Source organism: Lampris incognitus, chromosome 3 (genome assembly GCF_029633865.1).
Source record: "Lampris incognitus isolate fLamInc1 chromosome 3, fLamInc1.hap2, whole genome shotgun sequence".
Taxonomy (NCBI): domain Eukaryota; kingdom Metazoa; phylum Chordata; class Actinopteri; order Lampriformes; family Lampridae; genus Lampris; species Lampris incognitus.
In genome coordinates, this window is record NC_079213.1 from 57,680,231 (window position 1) to 57,700,501 (window position 20,271).

The following is a 20,271-nucleotide window of genomic DNA, read 5'->3' on the forward strand; positions in this document are numbered from 1 at the left end:
AGGCTTTCATTTTCTTGGAGATGAGCTGTTCTATCTCTGTGTTATTTGCATCAAACAAGGTCTGGTGTTTTCTGGACTTGTACTCAAGAGTGGTTTTGCAGGTGTCAAGGATGGTGGATTTGAGCAGGCTCCAGTGCTTCTCAATGTCGTCAGGATATTCCTGTTGGAGGGTTTCCCCAAGAGAGGCCCGAAGTCGCTACTTGGTGGCAGTTTCATTCAGACATTCAAGGTTCAGTCTTGGCCGGATCTGCTTCTTTTGAACCCTCCTCTTCCTCTTGAGTTTGATGGATATCGTGGAGTGGACGATGTGATGATCTGTCCAGGAGTCATCTGCATCGACCATGTCCTTTGTGATGTTAATGTCATGACGGTCCAAGGAGATGACACTGTTTGGAATGGGGGTGTCTCCAAAATGCTTAAATTTTTTTTTCTGGCAAAACAGTGTTAGTGATGGTGAGGTCGTACTGAGCACATTTACTAAGAAGTAGAAGTCCATCGGAGTTGATGTTCTTGATAACTTCCTTTCCTATAGTGCCCTTCCAGAGGTCTTCATCCCAGCCGACCCTGGCATTGAAGTCTCCTAGGAGAATAATCTTATCCTCCTAGGGGATTCTTGACAGTGTCTCATCTAAGCAGGTGTAGAAGTTCTCTCTTACTTCCTCTTCGGAGTCTAAAGTAGGGGCATAGGCACTCACAACTGTTGCCATCTGGTTGTTGGAAAGCACCAGTCGGATGGTCATGAGAAGCTTGCTGATCCTCAAAGGAAGTTCAGACAGGTGGCTGATGATCTGGTTGCTGATGGCAAATCCAACACCATGGATCCTGGGCTCATCAGCAGCGTTTCCTTTACAGAAGAAAATGTAGCCACTCTTCTTCTTCAGTTGTCCTTCGTCTGCTCACCGGGTTTCAGAAAGGGCAGCTATGTCAATCTGGCATCTCTTCAGTTCTCCTGTAATGATCAAGGTTCTCCTGTCCGGTCTGTCACTGGTTGCACTATCCATCAGTGTGTCCACATTCCAGGCTCAAAAGTTCAGTTTCTATGTTTCTGACCGCATGTGGTGATCCCTCTGGATGTGGTAATCCAGTCTCGAGGTTTGAGGCAGGCTATTTTTAGGGCACCTATACTAGCCCCTTCTTCCAGGTAGGGTGAGCAGTGGATCCTAAAGAGGGCTGCTCAGTCATGGGTGCAGCTACCGAAGGGCTCTTTCTACCTCGTTCCAAGAGCCCAGCGACTGAATCTAGCACCCACCGCCTGATGTGCCGGCTCATGAGTAGGAGCTACCAGATCTCACAATCCTGCCCCCGTAACCACTTGCCAGTTGCCACAGGACTTAATCTGGGATGTTAGGGTGGATTCCCTTTATGGAGGATGCCTGTGTATGACTTTGTTTAATGTGGGGAGAGTGGTGCACAGACAACCACCACATGGTTCTTGACAGATCTGAGTCAGGATCCAGTGGCATGGAGTCCAAGACGACTGAGGACTCATTTCTGCTGCAGCCTTAATCCGGGTTCCCAGACGTTTTGTGATGCTTCCCTAAAGTCAGCCATCATCCTCCACCTGTTCCACCATTGAGGTCTTGGTTGGATTGCTCTTTGTCAGGGATCTCCCCCTTGACCTCACCACCATGAGTGACCCTACAAGGAGCATAGCTCCAGATGGCATTGCTCTTGGGTTCTCAGGACCATGCAAGCTTCTCCACCACAACAAAGTAACAATCCATGGAGAAGAAGAGATATTCCATAGTAAATAATATTGAAAAAGAATGTCCAAAATGTTGGGCCTTTCCAGTCAGTGTCCAAAGAAAGTAACAGTTACTCATCAACTCCTCTTGAGAAAATTACAAGAAAATTACAGACCTGGAAAATAAAGTGTTACCAAAATGTCAATATCCTTTCGTAACAGATATAACGGATATAAAATTCCCTAGATTGCGCTTGACATGTTCCTGTAGCCAGAAGTGCTACACAAATATAAAGTTTAAAAAAAATGTTGTAATGAAACATTAAATTTGCTAAATGTGGTTGGCCTCAGCAACAAAAAGGGAACAGCTTGACTATTTGATTTATTATCAATTGTGGCTCAGTTGTCGTGAGTGACACAGCACAATGTGTCACATTGCTGGGCTGGCACTAGTACTAGCTTTTATGGAAGACAGGATATCGCCATCCATTCCCTCAGGACACACACTATATGACAATAACAACTCTTTGTACACAATACCCAAGAAAATGTGTGCTTCTTAAAAAAGAAAGTGAACTGTTGGCCTAGATATAGAACAACTGCTTATCTTAGTAGAAAGAGAAAAATATAGACACACAGAGAAAGCTCACTTTCATATACATGTTGGAAAGTGTAAAAAAATAAACAACAGTCACCATACCTTCTTAGCCCCAGTCAAAGCAGCCTTTGTTAGTTTACGGAAGCAGTATTTGGCATAGCTGCTAATGGCCACTCCTGACAGAAAAAAACACAAACATGAATAAAATTAGAAAATTACTTTTTACACAAGCTTGTATTCTACAAAATGTCTGATGGTCTTGGTGATAGAGGTCTTTTGTTGAAATACATAATCAGCAATTAGGTATTATGGATTTAACCTTCTATTAAAATGGATTACATCTTCTTACAGATCCTCCCATCTGTAGCTTGAACCTCCCATTTGAGTATATGACGAGGGTAAACTTTGGGGCAAGATCTGTTTGTTTATCGCTGGTTGGCTGAGTGGTGGCTTTGACTAATTCACTAATTTATCCCAGGCTCGTAACTGTTACTGATAGATAGAAATCTGGTTAATACCACAAGACCTTCCTCTGGATTTCAAATGAAGCCTCAACACCTCAACATCTTATATCCTCCCTCCCCAAGAGGACCTAAGAGCAGACCACAGCAACTTCCCAGAAAAAGACTCAGTCATCTGCACAACAGCAGATATCCAACAGCTAGTCTCAAGCGTAAAGAGCTGGACAGCACTGGGACCAGACATGATCCACACCTACTGGCTGAAGAAGCTAACGGCACTCCATGAATGCCTGGCAGGGCACATAAAACCACTGCTATCATCAGGGTCTCACCCAGACTGGCTAACACAGGGCAGGACAATACTGATCATGAAGAATCCCCACAAGGGTACAACACCTTTAAACTACTGGCCAACAACCTGCCTCTCCACAACATGAAAGCACCTCATAGTGGCTAAGTTGAATAGGCACATGAGCAAAACTCAGAAGGGCATTGGGAACAACTACAACTACTGTTAGCCGGTCTGGGTGAGAACTTGATGTTAGCAGCTGGTTCATTTGTGCTGCCAGGCATCATGGAGTGCTGTTAGTTTCTTCAGCCAGTAGGTGTCGATCATGTCCAGCCCTGGTGCTATCCAGCTCTTTATGCTTGAGACTTGCTGTTGGATGTCTGTTATGATGATAACGGGTCTTGTTCTGGAAGGTTGCTGTGGTCTGCTCTTAGGTCCACCAGCCACTGGGCATTGGTGTTGTCTGATGCCAGGCACGGTGGAGTGTGCCTGTAATCCAAGTCACCGGGAGGCTGAGGCTGGTGGATCAATTGAGCTCAGGGGCTCTGGGCTGCAGCGGACTGTTCCGATTGGGTGTCCGCACTAAGTTCGGTACCAATATGGTGCTCCAGGGGGAGCCCGGGACCACCAGGTCATCTAAAGAGGGGTGCAATGGAGCAAGTCAAATGCACTTATTGTAAGTCGCTTTGGATAAAAGTGTCGGCTAAATGACTATAATGTAATGTAATGCCTCCTTTTCCCATATATCTTTCTAGTATTGCTCAGTCTTAGCTCTGGATGGGTCTGCCCTTGTGTTGTTGTTCCCCTGCAGCTGGGAGTACACTCTGGATGGTTCTTTGGAGAACAGGCTATTTATTCTCTTGGCTTCTGCTTCTCTGGTGTATCTCTTCAGCCTAGCAGCCAGAGTTGTGAGTCTTTGTTTTGCAGTCTTCGGGGCCTCACTTATGGATAAACTTGCTGTACTTATTTTTCAGCCAGGACTTGTCTTTGATCACTCCCTTCTGCACTTCTGTTAGCCGGATAACGTCTCTCCAGACTTCCTTGATCTTGGCCTCCAGCCTTCTCGTCCATGGAGAGTAGTCTCTGCAGCTTGTGCTCTTAAACTTGGATTACTCTTGCAGTGTCATATACAACCTCACTGGTTTCTGTGATGCTGGTAGTGAAGATAGTGAGCAGAGCTACGTTAACATCTATTAGCATGGGATTCTGTCAGTGAGTCATGGGAACTGGGTGCGGTCGACTGTGTTTAGTCTGGCCATGATTCTCATCTTCAGCTCTGTGGATTCAGCGGTCGTGGTTGGTAGGGTTATGTCATTTGATTCTTTAAACCTGTGCTCCTACCCCAGGGGCAGCCCTTCGTCGCTATGCTGCTCTCTCTTAACAAGGTCTGCATCAGGTATTGGAGAACCAGGGCAATCTGATGACAAGCAGACTACTGGAACAAGAAATTCACGGACACAGACCAAGAAGATGGAAGTGATGGAATGCTACTAGAACAGCAGATCCAAAGAGAGGGGTTACATGCAATTTATGTGGGAGCCATGGATGGGTAGGAGACCAACATTCACACTGACCAAGAAGCAACTGGTTGCTCAATCATCAATAGAAGTAATTATCACAGTTGGAGATTGAGAGGCTCCGACAGAAGGACCATGTGACTGAATATGCTGTTGGGTAGGAGACCAACAGCCACACTGACCACGAAGCAGCTGGTATGTCAATGCTCAAACATCACTAGAATGAAGTTTGTTAATCCGGGCAATGACCAAGTGTGGCAGTTGATATTGTCATGTTTGGATCTGAGCTTGTGTATAGCATTAGGAGTCTAACTGTGTGTTTCAACTGAACACAAAGCGAAATCTCGCTTAGCTTTGCTTTCCTCATGTGGGTTTTGATTGCTTGCCTGAAAAATGAACAAGCTAATTTCATGCCACATCACAGCAAGCATTTCTGACTACACCAACACTGCTAGCAACTTTGCTAGACCCAACGGAAGACAACCAAGTCACAGTGATGGGAATTCTGGCTTTTTTTAATGAGCTCAGCTCAGCAATAAGAGCCAAATGATGTATGATACAGACTCAGTGTGCACTGCGCAGCTGACACACGCACACACACACACACACACACACACACACAACACCTGCCCCCTCCCCCCAAGGCCTGTTAACGTTAGTCTGAATTTACCTTTTAATCACAGCACAGGCTGGCCAGTGGTGTCTGAGCTGTGCAAGTTGAGATTTCAAGTAACTTTCAGCTCCAAACCGGTTTTTAACTAATACACAACATGTAAACACTGATGTGTTGATTCTGATTAACTAATACACAACATGTAAACACTGATGTGTTGATTCTGATTAACTAATACACGACATGTAAACACTGATGTGTTGATTCTGATTAACTAATACACAACATGTGAACACTGATGTGTTGATTCTGATTAACTAATACACAACATGTAAACACTGATGTGTTGATTCTGATTAACTAATACACAACATGTAAACACTGATGTGTTGATTCTGATTAACTAATACACAACATGTAAACACTGATGTGTTGATTCTGATTAACTAATACACAACATGTAAACGCTGATGTGTTGATTCTGGTTAACTAATACACAACATGTAAACGCTGATGTGTTGATTCTGGTTAACTAATACACAACATGTAAACACCGATGTGTTGAGTCTGAATAACTAATACACAACATGTAAACATTGATGTGTTGATTCTGATTAACTAATACACAACATGTAAACACTGATGTCTTGATTCTGATAAACTAATACACAACATGTAAACACTGATGTGTTGATTCTGATTAACTAATACACAACATGTAAACACTGATGTGTTGATTCTGATTAACTAATACACAACATGTAAACACTGATGTGTTGATTCTGATTAACTAATACACAACATGTAAACACTGATGTGTTGATTCTGATTAACTAATACACAACACGTAAACACTGATGTGTTGAGTCTGATTAACTAATACACATGTAAACGCTGATGTGTTGATTCTGATTAACTAATACACAACATGTAAACACCGATGCGTTGATTCTGATTAACTAGTACACGGCATGTAAACACCGGTGTGTTGATTCTGATTAACTAATACACAACATGTAAACACTGAAGTGTTGAGTCTGATTAACTAATACACAACATGTACACACTGATGTGTTGATTCCAATTAATACACAACATGTGAACACTGATGTGTTGATTCTGATTAATACACATGTAAACCCTGATGTGTTGATTCTGATTAACTAATACACAACATGTAAACACTGATGTGTTGATTCTGATTAACTAATACACAACATGTACACACTGATGTGTTGATTCTGATTAATACACAACATGTAAACACTGATGTGTTGAGTCTGAATAACTAATACACAACATGTAAACACCGATGTGTTGATTCTGATTAACTAATACACAACATGTAAACGCTGATGTGTTGATTCTGATTAACTAATACACAACACGTAAACACTGATGTGTTGAGTCTGATTAACTAATACACAACATGTAAACACCGATGTGTTGATTCTGATTAACTAATACACAACATGTAAACACTGATGTGTTGATTCTGATTAACTAATACACAACACGTAAACACTGTTGTGTTGAGTCTGATTAACTAATACACAACATGTAAACACTGATGTGTTGATTCTGATTAACTAATACACAACATGTAAACACTGATGTGTTGATTCTGATTAATACACAACATGTGAACACTGATGTGTTGATTCTGATTAACTAATACACAACATGTAAACACTGATGTGTTGATTCTGATTAACTAATACACAACATGTAAACACTGATGTGTTGATTCTGATTAACTAATACACAACACATAAACACTGATGTGTTGAGTCTGATTAACTAATAAACAACATGTAAACACTGATGTGTTGATTCTGATTAACTAATACACAACATGTAAACACTGATGTGTTGATTCTGATTAACTAATACACAACATGTACACACTGATGTGTTGATTCTGATTAATACACAACATGTAAACACTGATGTGTTGATTCTGATTAACTAATACACAACATGTAAACACTGATGTGTTGATTCTGATTAACTAATACACAACATGTAAACACTGAAGTGTTGAGTCTGATTAACTAATACACAACATGTACACACTGATGTGTTGATTCCAATTAATACACAACATGTGAACACTGATGTGTTGATTCTGATTAATACACATGTAAACCCTGATGTGTTGATTCTGATTAACTAATACACAACACGAAAAAAACTGATGTGTTGAGTCTGAATAACTAATACACAACATGTGAACACTGATGTGTTGATTCTGATTAACTAATACACAACATGTAAACACTGATGTGTTCATTCTGATTAACTAATACACAACATGTAAACACTGATGTGTTGATTCTGATTAACTAATACACAACATGTAAACACTGATGTGTTGATTCTGATTAACTAATACACAACATGTAAACAATGATGTCTTGATTCTGATTAACTAGTACACAACATGTAAACACTGATGTGTTGAGTCTGATTAACTAATACACAACATGTAAACACTGATGTGTTGAGTCTGATTAACTAATACACAACATGTAAACACTGATGTGTTGATTCTGATTAATACACAACATGTGAACACTGATGTGTTGATTCTGATTAACTAATACACAACATGTAAACACTGATGTGTTGAGTCTGAATAACTAATACACAACATGTAAACACTGATGTGTTGATTCTGATTAACTAATACACAACATGTAAACACTGATGTGTTGATTCTGATTAACTAATACACAACACGTAAACACTGATGTGTTGAGTCTGATTAACTAATACACAACATGTAAACCCTGATGTGTTGATTCTGATTAACTAATACACAACATGTAAACACTGATGTGTTGATTCTGATTAACTAATACACAACATGTACACACTGATGTGTTGATTCTGATTAATACACAACATGTAAACACTGATGTGTTGAGTCTGAATAACTAATACACAACATGTAAACACCGATGTGTTGAGTCTGAATAACTAATACACAACATGTAAACGCTGATGTGTTGATTCTGATTAACTAATACACAACACGTAAACACTGATGTGTTGAGTCTGATTAACTAATACACAACATGTAAACACCGATGTGTTGATTCTGATTAACTAATACACAACATGTAAACACTGATGTGTTGATTCTGATTAACTAATACACAACATGTAAACACTGATGTGTTGATTCCAATTAATACACAAAATGTGAACACTGATGTGTTGATTCTGATTAATACACATGTAAACCCTGATGTGTTGATTCTGATTAACTAATACACAACATGTAAACACTGATGTGTTGATTCTGATTAACTAATACACAACATGTACACACTGATGTGTTGATTCTGATTAACTAATACACAACTTGTACACACTGATGTGCTGATTCTGATTAACTAATACAAAACATGTAAACACTCGTGTTGATTCTGATTAACTAATACAAAACGTGTAAACACTGATGTCTTGATTCTGATTAACTAATACACAACATGTAAACACTGATGTGTTGATTCTGATTAACTAATACACAACATGTAAACACTGATGTGTTGATTCTGATTAACTAATACACAACACGTAAACACTGATGTGTTGAGTCTGATTAAATAATACACAACATGTAAACACTGATGTGTTGATTCTGATTAACTAATACACAACATGTAAACACTGATGTGTTGATTCTGATTAATACACGTGAACACTGATGTGTTGATTCTGATTAACTAATACACAACATGTAAACACTGATGTGTTGATTCTGATTAACTAATACACAACATGTAAACACTGATGTGTTGATTCTGATTAACTAATACACAACATGTAAACAATGATGTCTTGATTCTGATTAACTAGTACACAACATGTAAACACTGATGTGTTGAGTCTGATTAACTAATACACAACATGTAAACACTGATGTGTTGAGTCTGATTAACTAATACACAACATGTAAACACCGATGTGTTGATTCTGATTAACTAGTACACGGCATGTAAACACCGATGTGTTGATTCTGATTAACTAATACACAACATGTAAACACTGATGTGTTGATTCTGATTAACTAATACACAACATGTAAACACTGATGTGTTGATTCTGATTAACTAATACACAACATGTAAACAATGATGTCTTGATTCTGATTAACTAGTACACAACATGTAAACACTGGTGTGTTGAGTCTGATTAACTAATACACAACATGTAAACACTGATGTGTTGAGTCTGATTAACTAATACACAACATGTAAACACCGATGTGTTGATTCTGATTAACTAGTACACAACATGTAAACACTGATGTGTTGATTCTGATTAATACACATGTAAACCCTGATGTGTTGATTCTGATTAACTAATACACAACATGTACACACTGATGTGTTGATTCTGATTAACTAATACACAACTTGTACACACTGATGTGTTGATTCTGATTAACTAATACAAAACATGTAAACACTGATGTGTTGATTCTGATTAACTAATACAAAACATGTAAACACTGATGTGTTGATGGTTTAGATTGTTTGCCTTCTCTGGTTTCTAGTTTGCTTTTAATGCCTAACAATAATTATGCTCTTTATTTGTAGAGCCAATATGCCCAAATGGAACTATTCGGCCCACAAGATCCCTGTCACATGACTACATAAATAAATGAATACATCGTGGAGGATATAAGAAAGGAGACGAGACCACTTCTCCTTTTGACCACACAGCCGTTGGGTCGTTTATTTCCTCCTACCAACTCAAAGTGAAAAGTTAAATCTTAAAACCTCAGCCTCGTGTCTACCCACAATACCCCTTGCTTACCCCCGCCCACTGTCTTAAAGGGACCGGCTCGCACGGTGAATATCAAATCTCTAAGTAGGTCACTACACACGCCCCCCCCCCAGAATTCACCATGACAAAAAGAAAAAAAACATCGTGGTGGGGGATGAATAATGCGGCCAAAACAGCTCCACTTGACGGGTGTAGGGGCAAGGAGCCGTCCACGCCGAGGGGGCTGGGCCAGTTGAACCGGCCTATCCAAGTCCAGGTGGGCCGGCTTTACACCGACATCCACCACAAAGTTCTTCGCCCCCGCTGCCAGGACACGGAAGGGGCTATTGCAGGGGGGCCACAGTGGGGTACGGTGGGCATTGTGCCGGATGAAGACGTACCCGGCCAACTGCAGGTCCTTGGGGATGTAAGACTGAGGGAGGCCGTGCCGCGAAGTTGGGACTGGAGTGAAAACGCCAGCGCCGTCCTGGAACATAGCCCGTCTGGGAGAAATTCCCCAGTGACCCGCAGTAGCTGGCCATAAAGCATCTCGGCCTACGAGGACTGGAGGTCTTCCTTAGGGGCGAGCCGCAGGCCAAGCATGACCCATGGGAGCTGGTCAACCCAGTCGCTGTCTGTGAGGCTGGCCTGAAGAGCGGCCTTCATAGAACGATGAAACCACTCACATAAATCGTTGCCCTGCGGGTTGTATGCCATGGTGCGGTGCAGCTTCTCCCCTAGGCTTTCAGCGACTGCAGTCCAGAGCTCGGATGTGAACTGCAGGCCCCGGTCAGAAGTGAGGTCAGATGGCGTGCCAAACTGGGCTACCCAGAAACCGATGAATGCGCTGGCCACCTCAGCAGATCTGGTGGTTGACAACAGAATAGCCTCTGGCCACCTAGTGGTCCTGTCCACCATGGTAAGGAGATGAGTGAAACCACGGAAGGAGGGAAGGGGTCCTACTAGGTCCACATTGACATAGTCGAAACACGTCCCAGGCACTGGGAACAGCGCCAGGGGTGCCTTGGTGTGGCGGTGAACCTTGGAGCGCTGACACACCACGCAGGTGCCTGCCCAGTTCTTGACGTCCTTCCTCAGGCCATGCCACACGAACTTGGCCCCCACCAACTTCATTGACGCCTTCACGCCTGGGTTTGTAAGGCCATGGATGGCGTCAAAAACCTGTCGCCGCCAGCCCGGGGGCACCATGGGCCGAGGTTGACCCATGGAGATGTCACAAAGAAGCATGGCCCCAGCATCGTCAAACACCACATCCTTCAACTGCAGCCCGGTGTCAGCGGTCTGGTAGGCCTGCACTTCTGTGTCAGCAGCCTGGTCTGCAGCCATGGCTGCGTAGTTGAGTCCCAAGTGGATGGCCCCCAACATCGCCCGGGAGAAGCAGCCGGCGACGAAGTTGTCCTTGCCGGCAACATGCCGGATGTCAGTGGTGAACTCTGAGACGTAAGAGAGCTGGCGCTGCTGGCGCCCGGACCAAAGCTCGGTGGCTTTGGCCATGGCTAATGTCAGCAGCTTGTGGTCCACAAACACAAGAGAACCAGCGGCCTTCCAGCAGGAACCGGAAGCGGCAGATGGCGAGAAACAGGCCAAGAAGCTCCCGGTCGAAGGTGCTGTATTTCCTCCCACTGCTGCGCAGCTGGCAGCTGAAAGAAGGAGACGGCTGCCAGACTCCGCCCATCCACTGCCTCCACGACATAATCTGAGGCATCCGTGATGAGTGCTACTGGGGCAGCTGGTGAACGTTGCGCCAAAAGGAGGCGTCAGCCAGCGCAGCCTTAGCATCCTCAAACGCCCGGTTTCTCTCTTCCAACCAGTCCACTGGGCCCTTGGGGTCCTTACCCTTCAGAGCCTCATACAGGGGGCACATGAGATGAGCTGCCCGGGGAATGAACCGGTTGTAAAAGTTCACCATGCCCAGGAACTCCTGCAGGGACTTCACCATGTTCGGGCATGGGAATCTGATGACAGCGTCCACGTTGTCAGGGAGGGGGGTTGCTCCGTCCTTTGTAACCTAGTGCCCGAGGAAATCAATGGCTGGCAGGCCCAACTGGCACTTTGCCGGGTTGACGATAAGCCCATGCTGGCTGAGCCGCTCGAACATCTGCCGGAAGTGGACCAGGTGCTCAGCCGCGGACGTATTGGCCATGAGAATGTCGTCCAGGTAAACAAACAGGAATGGCATATCTCGCAGCACAAAGTCCATGGGCCGCTGAAAGGTCTGCGCAGCCCCCTTGAGCCCAAACGGCATCCTCAGGAACTCGAACAGGCCGAACAGTGTGATTATTGCCGTCTTCGGCACATCCTTCGGGTGGACTGGCACCTGGTGGTATCCGTGCACGAGTTCCACCTTGGAGAAGATGACCGCCCCCGCCAAGTGCACGGAGAAGTCCTGGATGTGCGGGACAGGGTAGTGGTCTGACGTCGTGGCGTTGTTGAGCCGGCGGTAATCACCACATCGGCACCAGCCACCGTTAGCCTTCATGACCATATGCTGGGGGGAGGCCCACGGACTGTTGGTGCGGCGCACAATGCCAAGGCGCTCCATGTTGGCAAACTTCTCCCTGGCGAAGGCGAGCTTGGCTGGTCAAGGCACCATGCACGGGCGTAGACTGGGAGGCCAGTGATGGTGATGTAGTGTTTCGCTCTGTGCTTGGTGACTGCTGATGAGAAGATGGGCGTTGTGAGGTCCGGAAACTCAGCGAGCAGACGCTGAAATTCATCCCCGGTGGCAGTCATGTTGGACAAGCCGATGGGACCCGCCTCCCCCAGTGTACATGGATAGGAGCAGAATGAGAAAGCGTCAATCAAGCGGCGGTTTTTAACGTCTACCAACAGTCCATAATCACACAGAACATCACACCCAGGAGGGGAATGGACACCTTCGCCATTACAAAATCCCAGCCGAACCGCCGACCTCCAAAAACCACCTCCACATACCTCGTGCCATAGGTGCGTATGGGGGTGCCGTTAGCAGCATCCATGGGGGGGGCAAATCTGCTGGCCATCGCGTCCACTGGTATCGCAGGCAGGATGCTCTGCTGCGCACCTGAATCAACTCGCAACCGCCGGCTGGAGATGGTGCCCTGAATAAACAGCAGCCTGCCTTTCTGGTCAACACTCAGGGTCTACCACTGAGCGCCGGCCCTGGCTTTTCCCGCCCCACTGAAAGTGCATGGTGCACAGCATTGCTTGGCTTTGGTTCCAAACCTAGCATGGTAGAAGCGCAGTCCCCCTGAGTCCTGCTGCCGACGAGAAACTGCTGCCGCGGCGATGCCCACAGCTTCAACCGGCAGTGGTGGAAGAGCGTGGGCAGGCAGCAGAGCGGCCGCACACACTGCTGTCGGCTGGCGAGAAAAATCCTGTCAGCCTCCACGGCCAACTCCCGAAAGTTGTTGGTGGTGGACAACTTGGAGCTAGCCAAGGCAGCATGGACGTACGAGGGGAGCTGACGGAGGAATAGCTGGCCGAAAAGGAAGGCGGGGTTGCACGACCCCAGCATAGTCAGCATCTTGTCCATTAGCTCCGATGGCTTGCCGTCTCCCAAGCCTTGCAGCGAAAACAACCAGTTCGCCCGCTCCACCTCTGCTAGCTCAGAAGCCTGCAGCAATGTATCTTAATCGTGCCGTACTTATCCACGGGCGGCGGGGCTTGCAGCAGGCCCAATATCCGTGACACCGTAGATGTTCCGAGTGCCGCCAGGGCGTTGTGGTACTTGGTCTCATCCACAGTGATGTTCCTAATCGTGAACTGGGCTTCGATGTGAGCGAACCATGCTGCTGCAGTCGTTTACCAGAAGTCGGGCAGTTTGAGCGAGACGGTGTTAGCCACTGGCACTGCACTGGTAGCTTCGTTTTCCATGGCTCACGTCGGGGTCACCAATGTGGAGGATGAGCGAAAGAAGACAAGACCACTTCTCCTTTTGATCACACAGCCGTGGGGTCATTTATTTCCTCCAACCAAGTCAAAGTGAACAGTTGGTTCGGGTGCGCAGCAGTGTAACGTGCATGAATAAGTAGACACGTTGGCCCCTGGCTAACGGGTCGGACCCTTTAGTCGAACTGTCAGCAATGTCTCCCGCAGTGCGAGAGATACGGGTTCGCGTCCCAGCTGCGGCAGTTCCTGTGGTTGCTCCCCGAATTTGCTACATTGGTGTCAGAAGTGGGGTGGTGAGACAATAAGGCCATCGGAAGCGTATGCGCGCAGAGGCCTGAAAGACATGATATGCTTAAGCGCGAGGACGCGCTTCCCGAAGGAGGGGGGGGTAGTGTAACGTGCATGGATAAGTTGGCCCTTGGCTAACGGGTTGGACCCTTTAGTCGTGCGGTTAGCGATGTCTCCCGTAGTGAGGGAGATACATACGGGTTCGCGTCTCAGCTGCGGCGGTTCCTGTGGTTGCCCCCCGAATTCGCTACATTTAGTGTAACGTGCATGGATATGTAGACACGTTGGCCCTTGGCTAACGGGTCGGACCCTTTAGTCGAGTGGTCAGCGATGTCTCCCGCAGTGCGAGAGATACGGGTTTGCGTCCCGGCTGCGGCAGTTCCTCTGGCTGCTCCCCCGAATTCGCTACAATGACTCAGGTACAGAGAAACTTCTAGCACTTGCAGACATCACTCACACAATAAAAACAAACAAAAAAAGAAATAAAAAACAAAAAAAATTAATGGAACAACAGGACACTGTAGGCAAGCATGTATGCACAACAGGTGTATATATATATATATATATATATGTGTGTGTGTGTGTGTGTATATATATATATATATATTTTAAACTATAGTATTTTATCTGTGAAGCACTTCAAGATCTGTCTCCGCAGATGAGAAGTGCTATACAAACTCAATTTTCATTATCATTATTATTAATATTATTATTATTGTTATTGTTGTTGCTGTTGTTGTTGTTAGTAGTAGTAGTAGTAGTAGTAGTAGTATTGTTAATGATCTGCAAGTGCCAGCTACAGACAGAGGTGAAACATGGTGTCACGCTTTCACCGACTTAGAGACCAGTTATGCAGCCACCTGTTATGAGTGTCACAGCATCACAGATGCTTCAAACTGAAATGGAGAAATGTAATAGAAGACTGGAATCCTGCCACAGCAGGAGGTACTCCTGAATTCATCCAACAGTTTGATGCCCTCAAAACAAGGGTCTGTGCTATGTTTCAACAAGGCACGGATTGGCCATAATCCAAGCGACCGTGCAAAAAAAGGAGTGAATCTGGTAAAGATTATCATACCAGGATGGAAGACGCCTCCTTCAAATATTCTGATGTAGAAGATGACAGTGGTGTCTAGAGTGGCCTGCTGAAAACGTCATGGACTAAAGGTTTGTTACCCCACGTCAGAAGCCATATAATGTTGTCATGTGTCGGCTGGGAAGGTCTACAACTAGCAGCAGTGTGGCCACACGTCACACGTGCCGAGTGCAACTGCACTGAACACTGCAGAAGAGGCTGGAAAATTACAAGTGGCACAACTGAAGCACTACCCAACGGGAGGCCAACCAGCCAGAGACAGATCCCTCAACTGCCCCTACCCCTACCCACTTGTGGTCAGAGGTGAGTCTATTTAGTTTCTATTGGATTTCGGTGCTAGCTGATCTGTGATTCAAAAATCTGTGTTACCCCAATGCTCCTTTAGCCACTGACACAAATGCCCCCAATGGTAATGTTCCAAGATGGTTCAGACTCTTGTCAATCTTCTTCTGTCAGCTTGTTCCCTGTTTCTCAAGGGTTGCCAAAGTGGACTGTACAGTTTTCATCGGTACCCTGTGAGGGCACAGTACCAATGGTGGCCGTTGTTAACCCGGGCCTCAGCCAATCCTGTAGGGAGCTTTGACTGATCCGGTATGGTCTTGTCAATCCACATACTGATTTGGCAAAATGTTATGTCGGATGCCCTTCCTGACACAACCACTCACCCTATGGACGAGGGCACAGGTAAAACGCTGGACGCCATCCCAGTATTCATGGACTTGAGCCCATGTCTGTCACTAGTGTCCAGACTCGTGCCAGTATTTGATCAAAATGTGTAAAAGAGCATGTGATGACACAGGAGGGTGAAAAATTACATTACATTACAGTCATTTAGCCGACTCTTTTAATCCAAAGCGACTTACAATAAGTGCATCATTTAACGTAGGAAATCAGGACAACTACCAGTCATCAAAGGTCATAAGTACATCTTCTCTCTAAACAAGTATCTAAGAGCAAAACCAGTGCTAAAGTAAAAGCACAAGAAAGAGATTTTTTTTGAGTGAATACAATAAGTGCTAAGAGCAAGTAACAGGGTAGTAGTTCTTGAAGAGGTGAGTTTTCAACCTGCACCAAAAGATGGGCAGCGACTCCGCTCTCCTGACATCAGCGGGGAGTTCATTCCACCACTGTGGGGCCAGGACAGAAAAGAGCCGTGACCGGGTCGACCGGCAGCAGGGGCCTCTGAGCGACGGGGCAACCAGGCGTCCCGAGGCAGCAGAGCGAAGTGGTCTGGCAGGGGTGTAGGGCTTGACCATGGCCTGGAGATAGGAAGGAACTGTTCCTTTCACTGCCCTGTAGGCTAGCACCAGTCTTAAACTGGATGCGAGCAGCTACTGGGAGCCAGTGTAGGGACATGAGAAGGGGAGATGTGCGGGAGAACTTAGGGCGGTTGAACACCAGACAAGCTGCAGCTTTCTGAACAAGCTCCAGAGGTCTGATGGCTGACACCGGGGCGCCAGCAAGGAGGGAGTAACCGTAGTCCAGCTGCGAGATGACGAGAGCCTGGACTAGCACCTGTGCCATCTTGTAGGGGAGGAATGGGTGAATCCTCCTGATGTTATAGAGGAGAAATCTGCAGGAGCGAGCAACCGATGCAACGTTTGCAGCAAACGACAGTTGGTCATCCAGGATCACACCCAGATTCGTCACAGTCCGAGTTGGCGTCACCACGGTGTTGTCAATGGTGATGGCCAGGTCTCGGTGCGGGCAACCTTTCCCCGGGAGGAACATCAGCGCTGTCTCTTCCAGATCGAGCTTCAGGTGGTGTGTCGCCATCCACTCCGATATGTCAGTCAAGCACGCATTAATGCGTGTCTCTACTTGTGTGTCAGAGGGAGGAAAGGACAAGATCAGCTGGGTGTCATCAGCATAACAATGGTAAGAGAAGTCATGCGAGCGAATAACAGAACCCAGAAAAATGTCTGCATCGTTCACTTTTTCAGCTAAAGCCTGTCTTAAAGGATCTTCAGTCTTTTGAGTAATACATTTAACACTGATGCACTGAAAAATGTTGCAAATACAAGTTCCCCATTGTTTTTCTATTTTCTTTTTCCTCCTCCAGCTCCTCCTCCTCCCCCTGGACATTCGTCCAAATTGATGATTGTTTAACACATGACACTGGAGTTTTGATGTATGGGGAAACCTCCAGAATAAACACCTCGAGACCATTAAAGGTCCACATCAAACAGCAGGGTCATCCATCACCTTTTTTGACAGGGGACAGCGGGAGGGGGCGTGTCCAAATGTGTGTGTGTGTGTGTGTGTGTGTGTGTGTGTGTGTGTGCGCGAAAGTCATCAATCAAAGGTCAAAGTCATCAATGATTTCTTGACACAAAGTATACCATGGTTCTTTCAAAGGAGCAGATGGCCAGTTAGACAATGACACCTTTGGTAGACGCACTCCTGGTCTCCGACGTTTTTTACAGCAATGTTTGCCTGTGTGCAGGCTGAGTGCTATCTGCTGGTGACATACCAGTATTACACATGTGAGTTAGTACATACATTTGTTAGTAGTGGTTGCAGGTTAGTAGTCAGCCAAAAGAGAGTGACATTTAAAGTGCTGGCACTTGCGTGTATTTTGCGTTGTTTTGTTGTCACTGAGCATACTCATTGAAAGTGTAGTCTGCAGTTGATGCACACAGTGGCTGTCTTCCCCACTGTTGCTGCTGTTTTGGTCAGACTTCATAAACGTTGTTCGCTTCATCAGTTGCGAATGAGAAAACCAGACAATGCTGCATTGCTTTCAGTTCCCTTTGAGGCTTTCAATTTTCTCCATTTCTCTTAAACAAAATATACAATGTTAACCCACTGCTGAGATGTGGAGAGATCTCACTGCTGAGATGTGGAGAGATCTCACTGGTAAGATGTGGAGAGATCTCACTGCTGAGATGTGGAGAGATCTCACTGCTGAGATGTGGAGAGATCTCACTGGTAAGATGTGGAGAGATCTCACTGGTAAGATGTGGAGAGATTTCACACAAGTAGAGACACGCATTGCTGCGTGCTTGACTGACATATCGGAGTGGATGGCGACACACCACCTGAAGCTCAGTCTGGACAAGACAGAGCTGATGTTCCTCCCGGGGAAAGGTTGCCCGCACCGAGACCTGGCCATCACCATTGACAACACCGTGGTGATGCCAACTCGAATTGTGACGAATCTGGGTGTGATCCTGGACGACCAACTGTCGTTTGCTGCAAACGTTGCATCGGTTGCTCGCTCCTGCAGATTTCTCCTCTATAACATCAGGAGGATTCGCTCATTCCTCACCGATGAGATGGCACAGGTGCTCATCCAGGCTCTGGTCATCTCCCAGCTGGACTACGGCAACTCCCTCCTTGCTGGCGCCCCAGCGTCGGCCATCAGATCTCTGGAGCTTGTTCAGAAAGCTGCAGCTTGTCTGGTGTTCAACCGCCCTAAGTTCTCCCACACAACTCCCCTTCTCATGTCCCTACACTGGCTCCCAGTAGCTGCTCGTATCCAGTTTAAGACTCTGGTGCTAGCCTACAGGACAGTGAAAGGAACAGCTCCTTCCTATCTCCAGGCCATGGTCAAGCCCTACACCCCTGCCCGACCACTTCGCTTTGCTGCTTTGGGACGCCTGGTTGCCCCGTCGTTCAGAGGCCCTTGCTGCCGATCGACCTGGTCCCGGCTCTGTTCTGTCCTGGCCCCACAGTGGTGGAATGAACTCCCCACTGATGTCAGGACCATCTTTCAGCGCAGGTTGAAAACTCACCTCTTCAAGAAAGACTACCCTGTTACTTGCTCTTAGCACTTATTGTATTCACTCATTTAAAAACAAAATCAATATCTTGCGCATTTACTTTAGCACTGGTTTTGCTCTTAGATGCTTGTTTAGAGAGAAGATGCACTTATGACCTCTGATGACTAGTAGTTCTCCTGATTTCCTACGTTAAATGATGTACTTATTGTAAGTCGCTTTGGATAAAAGCGTCGGCTAAATGACTGTAATGTAATGACTGTGATGTAACGTAACGTAAAGTAATGTAATGTAACGTAATGTAATGTGTCATGTCTCTAGTAGTCAGTAGAGTGCTTGTGTTGTTGCAGTACTCCACGTCGTCATACCGTCTTGACGTGTTACCATATTGTCTACTCTGCTTAGTCTGCTCACTCAGCACCAATTTCCATTCTGACCTGGGAGACCCGTCCCTCTGATGCTTCACCTGAGCTTTCAAAAGGTTTTTATGTGGATTTTTTCTTCATCGAAATCAATGGTGTAAGGATGGGGGTAGTACATTGTCACTTACTGCAGGGGTGGACTGGGTATGAAAAATTGACTTTTTGGACCAGACCAACCCCCCCCAACACTACACCACCACCCACACAAACCACGGCACACTTTATGTTAACAAGATTACTGAACAACATTTATAACAGTACCTTTAGTAAAATAGATGTAAAATAGAACAAGGGGAACGTGTTGCTCTTAGGGCCCTGACACAATGTCGGGCAGTCAGTGAGCATCTGTGACCCTAGTTTTTGCGGTGTGTCCCGCACCACTGGCACCAATCAGACCCCTGTCGGCAGCTTTTCGGCCAGTTCAGCGTGTTGAATCGGTGGAGCCCGTCAGTGAGAGACATCACCTCTGATTGGCTGTTCAGCTTAGCGAATCAGTGCTAAGCTAGCGAATCAGGGCCGTCGGCTGTAGTCTTTGCGGTGTGTTCAAGTGTTACTTTTAGGCCCAGACAGCAGGTGATGTGAGGCGACGCAACAGTCGGCCTTCATCGCCACTAGTTGGTTTGGTGTGTCTGGGCCCTCAGGAGGAGGCTGGCTAGAAGGAGCACACTTTGGCACAATGGCACTGGCAGCAAGGTGGCAAGAATCTCTGGAACCATCCGACCAGAAATTATTTTAACCGGCTTTATGTTTTTTTCCCTTTTTGTTTGTCCATCTTGCTCCACTCCACTATTTATCCAAATGTCGCCACTTAACAGAGACGGGAAGGGGGCGGGGCCCAGGAAACGTTAGAATGGACCGGACCAAAAGTAATTGGCTGGGAGAGAGGCTGAGAGATTTAATACCCAACCGCA

The 20,271-nt window shown here is 45.8% G+C and overlaps 1 protein-coding gene across 1 annotated transcript in view; it reads right to left on the bottom strand.

The window, feature by feature from the left end:
• Positions 1 to 20,271, bottom strand: part of arhgap39 (Rho GTPase activating protein 39) — a 134,415-nt gene that overhangs the window by 37,144 nt on the left and 77,000 nt on the right. Inside the window, exon 6 of the mRNA XM_056276751.1 lies at positions 2,385 to 2,458. Coding sequence (XP_056132726.1) covers positions 2,385 to 2,458 — 74 coding nt within the window. The remainder of the gene's footprint in view (positions 1 to 2,384; positions 2,459 to 20,271) is intronic.